General features: G+C 36.3%; 1 protein-coding gene across 1 annotated transcript; it reads left to right on the top strand.

The window, feature by feature from the left end:
* The first annotated feature begins 845 nt into the window (after positions 1-845).
* On the top strand, positions 846-5,738 carry LOC131662701 (putative disease resistance RPP13-like protein 1). Its single transcript, XM_058932557.1, has 2 exons — positions 846-4,926; positions 5,457-5,738. Exon 1 carries the CDS (start codon positions 1,048-1,050, stop codon positions 4,900-4,902), a length of 3,855 nt encoding a protein of 1,284 aa, XP_058788540.1. The 5' UTR covers positions 846-1,047; the 3' UTR covers positions 4,903-4,926; positions 5,457-5,738.
* The last annotated feature ends 3,341 nt before the right edge of the window (positions 5,739-9,079 follow it).

A 9,079-nucleotide genomic window follows, 5' to 3' on the forward strand; every position in this document is an offset into this window, starting at 1 on the left:
TACATTGTTGATGCATTATGAGAAATAACACTCTAAATCATCTCTAATCTGCATGTTTCCAAATAGAGAACACAAAATCTTATTGCTTTAATATATTTTACTATGTATAATGCTGTTATGGGCTTATATGGAGTGTTCATCAGCAACACACCTCCTGATGTGTCACCTTCTGTCTACCGTGCCCTTAAAGGATCCTCTCTCTTTGGAATCTTTGCTTTGAAGGTAATCACAAATCCTACAATCTTGTAGCCGAGGATGATTGCAATTATCTTAACTGTTAAATTATCTTAACGAACATGTATACATTGTCGCCTTTTCAGGAACGGCCTAAGTGGATGAAAATAAGCTCACTTGACGAATTGAAGACAAAAGTGGGGCATGTTATTGTAAATGATTCTTCTTGTGAAAATGTTTGAGAAGAGCAAAATGGTTGTAATTGCCACAGGATCTTTGTATTTTCTTATCATCAGCATCTTTGTATATTCTTCATAATCTACATAAGCAAGATTAGAATGTAGTAGGCATTGTAATATTCTGAATCCATATATATGTAAATGGAGAATCACATGGTCCAAAATATTTCTGTTGAAAACTTCTGCTCTAACCTTGTTAGAAATAGTATGCAAACTATTATACACATTACACTTTATTCACTAATAACTATTACTTGAACTTTGTATTTATAATTATAATAGTAGAAAACACACCAGTAACTAATAATGACTATTATCTTTATTCAAAGATGCCAATTGCTTTTTTAAAGATAACAACTTTTCATTACATATATTGGCATGTGGGTCCATAAACCATTAGTGAACTTTGCTTTCCAACAAAAAAGTATTATTACTAATGCTATTCATTCACATGCGACTCTTCTGGTGTCTTCCTTTACAGCCAAACCATTCATTCATATGATATTCAGTCTTTGCTCCTTACTTGCAATTACTGCCATACCTCAATTTCCATACCTCTTTATCTCTTTCAAAATTCACCTATTAGATACAACTTCCTTACTTGCTGTTTTGCTATTAACAACATCAAAACAAGATGGCTGCAACTGCAACTATGATAGGAGGTGCTTTTCTCTCTGCATCTGTTCAAACCTTAGTTGAGAAACTTGCCTCAACTGAGTTTCTTGATTACATCCGAAACACCAAGCTGGATGTCTCCCTCTTGAGAAAGTTACAAACAACCTTGCTCACTCTTCAGGCTGTGCTGGATGATGCAGAAGAGAGGCAGATCAACAATCTTGCTGTCAAAAAATGGCTAGATGACTTGAAAGATGTTGTCTTAGATGCTGAGGATTTGGTCGGTGAAATAAGTTACGACTCCCTTCGATGCAAGATGGATAATACTAAAGCTGGAAACAAAACTAATAAGGTGTGGAACTTTCTTTCATCTCCTTTCAAAAACTTCTATAGAGATATCAATTCCCAATTGAAGATCATGTGTGAAACCCTTGAACCTTTTGCACAACATAAAGACACCCTTGGATTGCAAACAAAAAGTGCTAGAGTTTCTCGAAGACCACCTTCAAGTTCAGGGGTTAATGAATCTGTCATGGTCGGTAGGAATGATGATAAAGATACAATCATCAATATGCTTTTATCAGACTGTGGATCCAGCAAAAATAATAACTTAGGTGTTGTTGCAATTTTGGGTATGGGAGGTGTCGGAAAAACAACCCTTGCACAACTGGTGTACAATAATGAAAAAGTTAAACAACATTTTGATTTCAAAGTCTGGGTTTGTGTATCAGAGGACTTCGATGTTATGAGAGTAACCAAGAGCCTCCTTGAATCTGTTGTTAGAAATACCACATCTGTTGCTTCAAAGGTATGGGAAAGCGATAACCTTGATATTCTTCGAGTTGAATTAAATAAAATCACGAGGAAGAAAAGATTTTTGTTTGTGCTGGACGATTTGTGGAATGATAGTTACAATGACTGGGATGAGCTAGTAAGTCCTCTTGTTGATGGAAACCCTGGAAGTGCGGTGATTATAACAACGCGTCAACAAAAAGTTGCAGAGATGACAAAGACATTTCCTATTTATAAATTAGACCCTCTATCACATGAAGATTGTTGGTCTATACTCTCAAAACATGCATTGGGTAGTGATGAATATCGCGCCAATAAAAACACAGCCCTTGAAAAGATTGGTAGGAAGATTGCAAGAAAGTGTGGTGGATTGCCAATAGCTGCTAAAACTCTGGGAGGACTTCTACGCTCAAGGGTAGACACAATGGCGTGGACTGATATTTTGAACAGCAATGTATGGAACTTACCAAATGATAATATTATGCCTGCATTACATTTGAGTTACCAATATCTTCCCTCTCATTTGAAAAGATGTTTTGCATATTGTTCAATTTTTCCAAAAGATTATCCACTTGATAGGGAGAAATTGGTCTTGTTGTGGATGGCAGAGGGCTTCCTTGATTATTCTGACGAGGGAAAATTGCCAGAGGAAGTAGGTGATGGTTGCTTTGCTGAATTATTGTCTAGGTCCTTAATTCAACAATCAAATGATGGTGCTCGTGGAAAATTGTTTGTCATGCATGACCTTATTAACGACTTAGCTACATCCGTATCTAGAAAAATTTGTAGTAGGTTTGAATGTGGTGACATTCCTGAAAAGGTTCGTTATTTGTCGTATATTCAAGAAAATTATGATATTCCCATGAAGTTTAGACCGTTCTACAAATATAAATGCTTGCGAAGCTTCCTCCCCATTAATCCTCGGTTGACATTCAATCACTTATCCATCATGGTGGTTGAGGATCTGCTACCACAATTTAAAAGGTTGCGCGTGTTATCGCTATCAAAGTATAGAAACATCACCAAGATACCATATTCAATTGGAAATTTGGTGCAATTGCATTATTTAGATCTTTCCAACACTGAAATCAAAAGCTTGCCTGAGACAATATGTAACCTCTACAATTTGCAAACTTTGAATTTATTAGGTTGCTACAGTCTCACTGAATTGCCAGTTCATATGGGAAATTTAATCAGCTTACGTCACCTTGATATACGTGGGACTGCCATAAAAGAGTTGCCTATGGAAATTGGGGAACTAGAAAACCTCCAAACTTTGACTGTTTTTTTAGTGGGCAAGCGACATGAAGGGTTAAGTATCAAAGAGCTAAGGAAATTCCCAAACCTACAAGGAAAATTTACCATAAAAAACCTTAACAATATCGTTGATGCAAAAGAGGCAGAAGATGCCAACCTGAAAAGCAAAGAGAAAATTGAGGAGTTAGAGCTGATATGGGAAAAAAAAAGTGAAGATTCACTAAAAGTGAAAATTGTGCTCGAAATGTTGCAACCACCAATAAACTTGAAGAGCCTAGTCATTGATTTGTATGGAGGGACAAGTTTTCCGAATTGGTTGGGATATTCTTCATTTTCTAACATGGTGTCCATTGACATTCGTAATTGTGAATACTGCACGACACTTCCACCGCTAGGCCAACTACCTTCCCTCAAGAAGCTGAGTATATCGAATTTGGTGTTGTTGGAGACAATTGGTCCAGAGTTCTATTGTATTAAGGAAGGAGAACGTTCCAATTCTACGTTCCAACCATTTCCTTCCCTTGAGCTTATGATATTTCGTGGCATGCCAAATTGGAAGGATTGGATTCCTTTTGAAGGCAGAAATTTTGCATTTCCCCGACTTAGAACTATGATGTTACTTAATTGTCCAGAACTAAGGGGAGATTTTCCTGATCACCTTTCTTGCATGGAAGAAATTGAAATAAGAGGTTGTTATAACCTATTGGAAACACTCCATACTTTGAATTGGCTATCGGCAATCAAAAGAGTAATAATCACATCACTTGTGAGTCCCTTGCAGCATGCAGTTGCTGCTGAAAGTTTCCCAATGTTTATTTCTAAAACAATCACGAGTAGTATTTGTCTTACTCATTTGACACTCTGGAATATTCAATCTCTCACTGCATTTCCCACAAATGGTCTACCCGCTTCATTGCAGTCACTTGATATTCGTGAGTGTAGGAAGTTATCGTTCATGCCTTTCGAAACATTTCAAAATTACACATCACTTGTGAGTCTTTATATGTGTGACAGCTGTGATTCACTTACATCATTTCCACTTGATTGTTTCCCTGCACTCCAAAGACTTGGCATTCATGGTTGTAGGAGTCTGAATTCCATTTTTATTTCAGAAAGTCCTTCACGTCGGCAGTCAACCCTCCAATCACTTCAAATCACATCCCTTGAATCTGAATCACTTAATGTCAATCTTCGGTTGGACACGCTCACCAATCTTGAACGTTTGGATCTGTGCTGTTCTGGAGAGTTGTCATTTCGTGAAGGAGTTTGTCTACCCCCCAAATTACAATCAATTGATGTTTCTTTTCGAGAAACAAAGCCACATGTAAAGGAATGGGGTCTCCAAGACCTAACAGCTCTTTCAAGTTTGTCAATTCGAGAAAGGGGAGAAATGGATAACACCTTGAAGATGGATTCGTTTCTCCCCATCTCCCTTGTGTCTCTCACTGTCTATGGTAATATGTCCTTTGAAGGAAATGGGCTTCGACACCTCTCCTCTCTTGAAGATCTCCGATTTGATCGTTGTCTACATTTCAAGTCATTGCCAGAAAACTGCTTTCCTTCCTCGCTGAAATCACTTGAATTTAGTTTTTGTGACAAACTTGAGTCATTTCCAGAAGACAGCCTCCCTACCTCTCTTAAGCGGCTGACCATCAGACGTTGCCCTCTGCTAGAATCATTACCAGAAGACAGCCTCCCTACCTCTCTTAAGCGGCTGACCATCAGAGATTGCCCTGTGCTAGAAGAAAGGTATAAAAGGAAGGAAAATTGGTCCAAAATAGCTCACATCCCTGTCATAGAAATAAATGACCAACTCACAATATGAGTATGAGTTGTATTCCAGTTCCAGGTTCGTTTTTAAAACTTTTTTATTGTCCTCTCTGAAATTTGAAGATCTCTCAAAATTCAATTTAATGTATACCTTTTTCTGAAATTTGATGTTTGTTTGAGACTTTTCTATAATGTAAGAAACCTTTTTCTTAATATTTTTTAGGCTTAGGAAACTATCTTTACTGTTTATTATTGGTTCAACTAGAATTTTAATTCTTTATCTTTGTTCAAACTAGTTATGTAAATATTGCACAGAATCAAATATTTTGCATATTTGTTGAATAAAGTTAAGTCAATCTTTTACTGTTAAAATTGGTTTGTTTCATACAAAGAGTTATAGTTTTTTTGAGATATGATTATATTTGCTAAGAAATGTTCTTTCTTTTGAACTAAACCAGAAGTGTGTTTGCTAATGAAAAGAAAATGCTTATTTGATCTTTATTTTGTTAAACTCCTGCTAGTACCAATTTTACTTTTGGATGATTCTGTGCAAACTGTTTGATGAATTGAATATTGAAAAGGAAAGTAATATTTTTGTCTTGTTTTCAGGAGAGGCAGTGGATGAAAAACATCCAGTTTGATGAATTGAAGATGAAAGGGGTGCTTGCTATTGAATGTTGTGGTTTGTAATATTTTCTTATGATTTGAACGATTCATAAAAAGTGTAGTTTGAAACCTTGTGTTCCACTGCTTTGTTAGTATGTGGAAACATGAAGCATAAATAAATGGAACAAGTTGAAGAATCCATATTGTTCTTGGTTCTAAATTCATGCAACTTGTTTAAGTAACATAATCAGGATTGATGTTCTTTAACATACTATGTTTTTTAGTTTGTTAGGTTGACAGTTTTGTCTAGTACTTTTCAAGTCATAATTGATTACTTTTTTTCTCATTTATCTTGGGATTATAAACTGATGCATTGGAGATATTGTTCATACAAAGATAATACTGTTTCGGTTCGGACAGTATAAGTTAGAAGTAAGAAAATGTCTTATACTTTCATAAATCAATTTCAAGTTCGAATGATCACAATAATCTCTTTTGGTTATCAGTATAATAATACACAACGCGCACAGACTAAATTAACTCCACGGCAATAAAATCAACTCCAAATCACAATCTAAGCATAAACTCTAAAACCACATTCTAATCAAACCCAAAGATCCAGTCTAAAATTTGTCAATTTTCTATCGCAAATAGTTTCAGAACCCTTTATAAAGCGTACAAAAACATTATATGGTGTATTTGAGGAGAGGTCTAAACCTATTAGTAGTTATGCTGGGACTTTTCAGGACTTGCTTCACATTTCTTCACTCGTATCGCCTTGTTCCATTGTACACATATACATGCATGCAAAGTGGTCTCAGACCAACTGTCATCTGTGTTATTAATAATACAACCTATAAGAATTCAAAATGGATCTCACAAATCACATATCTAGTTTCTTTAAAATGTATTCCATAATTTCTTTAAGCAGTAACTATCTCAGATTTTATCAAACTAGCTTTTTCTTCTAATTCAAAATTCCAATGGACATGATGTAATACCCCGTATTAAATTAAATGCTTTAATGTTATTAACTGACACTGAGGTTTCATTAATTGGTACATTAGAGATACTTTTGGACATTTAGTTAGTAGTGTAACTAAAGATATTTTCTTATATCCTTTCCTTTTTGCTTTTCTTCTTCATTCTACAAAAAAAGAGAAAGATAGAGAGAAGAAGTAGAGAGAAGGAAGAGCAAGAGGAGAAAGGAGGAAAAAGCTTGGATCTTCATCATTTCTCCGCCGAATCAACTCATCTTCGACATCAACGACTCATAATCGAGGTGGGTTATAGTTAGAAACTTATAGTTGTTTATGGATGAGAATCTTAGTTTGGATTGGGGTTTTTATGGAAATCTAGGTTCTGGACCAAATTCATCAATGTTCATGAATAAGGGCTTATAATCCATAAATATATCATCTATAGGTTGTATCTATGCTTTAATATGATCTGGAACAGGTTAGGATAGTTTTGGATGGTTTTGAACCATGGGTTTTGTGTGTGAAGCAGAGCTGAGAACTCAATTCTCGCGCGCTTCGCGGCGCGAACGAGGCTGCGCGGCGTGAACCATGCAGGTTTTTAGAGGTTTTGTTTCTGCCATCAGTACGCGGCGCGTACAAGGGTTCGCGGCGCGAACACCATGAGATTTTGAAGAGGTTTGCTTCTGCCAGAGGGTTCGCGGCGCGACCTAGCTGTTGCGCGGCGCGAACTGAAGCTTTCTTAACCAAATTCTTTAGCTTAATGAGATAAACCGTTTAGACCATAACTTTTGAACCGTAACTCTGTTTTAATCGCCGTTCGAAGCAGTAGTAGGCTAGAAGCGTGTACTTTCTAGTAGTGTAGGTTTTGGGAACAAAAGGAGAATTTATTTAATTGAGAGTCGGGAGTTTCTTGATTACTTGGGTTGGTTTTCGTTCGGAATCATGAGAACGTTATGCTTTTGGTATGATGCTTGTGTACTCTATAATTGTTATTGAGTTCTATTGCAGGTGGTTTAGTATACCTTGTTATATATGTTTATATCAAGAGGGTTGAATAACTTCATTGTTATGTGAATAAAGGATAAGTGAGGAAAACTAGGGTTTGTTAGGTATGTGTATCTTAACAAAGAAAACCTAGGGTGAGACATTATATGGAACATACGTGTTTAGAATCTTATGAGGAAAGGCTAACAGGCCTAGTGATTTGCGTGAGCGATCACCAATGTATGAAAGGCTAACAGGCCTAGTGATTTGCGGAAGCGATCACCATTGTATGATGTATTAATCGGAACCGTTGTATTTCCTTATTTCTTTATTTTTCTTTTGAATGCTAACAGGCATTCTTCGTGCAGAGAGGCACTGTGCAGAGAGGAAAAAATAATTTTGGCAGGTTTGATTCCCGCTTTTGTGTACGAATGGAACCTACGGGTAGAGACTTGTGATGGTGTACGGGCCATGTGAAGTGACGATTCATGGGGAAAGGCTCATGAGTCCGAATCCATTTCGTATGTCAAGATTTTCCAAAGGATCCATGACTCGTGCCACCTCCTAGACGTAGAAGGGGACGGGAATATGGGGATGCCTTGGTATTGGTTTCCGATTAGTAATCTTGTGTTTGAGTTGTTGAACTCTAAGTATGATTCCATATAATGTTAGTGTGTGAACTCAAGGTCTAGTTCCTTGTTGTGACTTGAGAATTATAGGCTAGAACCCTTTAGAGCCGAGAGGACCCATAAGATAGGGAACTCACTGAGATATTTTATCTCACCCCATTATATATTGATTTCAGGTACTACAGGTTCCGCAAAGGGTAAGGAGAAAGAAGTTTGATTTCCTTATTCTTATGCCTCTTTTGGATATGGCGAAGCTTCCGTTGTGGATTACATTTTGTGATCATTGTTGATCTAGTTCTTAGTATTTACTTTTGAACATCTTGTATGTATTATGCCGTTGTTAGAACTTTGTATTTTAGGGCATTAATATGTATAATGTGTTGACTAGGAACTTATAAGTATTTTCAGTACCAAATACTTGGATTCATGTATATGTATATGCTTTGATGTATGTATTTATATATGGGTGTTACACATGACTTGTAGTAAGAAATTCCATTCTATCTACTTCAAATTCAGTAAATCAATCACACCCAGTATCACTAAGCTAAGTGGACATAAAACAGTAAGAGTTATGTATTATTGAAACTGTCCGCAATGCCATCAAACCAGCAATAGCAGAGAAGTCCAAGCTTTCCAACCCATCTCTCTAACTCAAGCAATTCACCTCACCAAGTTGCAAGAAGATAAAGCCTGCTTGGATCTAGCTCTGCTTAACCGATAGAAACTAAAAGGTGTTTTTTACAGGTTTCAGGCACTTGAATAGTAAGTAAATAAACTGAATAAAATTATGTTGAACAAATTAATCTACATGTTCGGTCTCCTACTTATTCTTGACTATTATAATTCCAAAGCCTTAAGTGAATTTGATTCCATTTTAGATTACAACGTCAATCAAACAAGCACAATTGATACAATATGATTTACGTTCCTAATTGCCGGATTAAGCAAACCGTTAAAGATAACGCCAATTAAAAAAAAACTACGCTAAACGCGATTTTGGTTAAGGAACATACGTTAATCAAAATTAATC

This window comes from Vicia villosa, linkage group LG3, assembly GCF_029867415.1.
Source record: "Vicia villosa cultivar HV-30 ecotype Madison, WI linkage group LG3, Vvil1.0, whole genome shotgun sequence".
In the NCBI taxonomy this organism is placed as follows: domain Eukaryota; kingdom Viridiplantae; phylum Streptophyta; class Magnoliopsida; order Fabales; family Fabaceae; genus Vicia; species Vicia villosa.

Excerpts from the sequence above, each read along its gene's own strand:
- LOC131662701 (XM_058932557.1), top strand. The coding sequence starts at position 1,048 with ATGGCTGCAACTGCAACTATGATAGGAGGTGCTTTTCTCTCTGCATCT.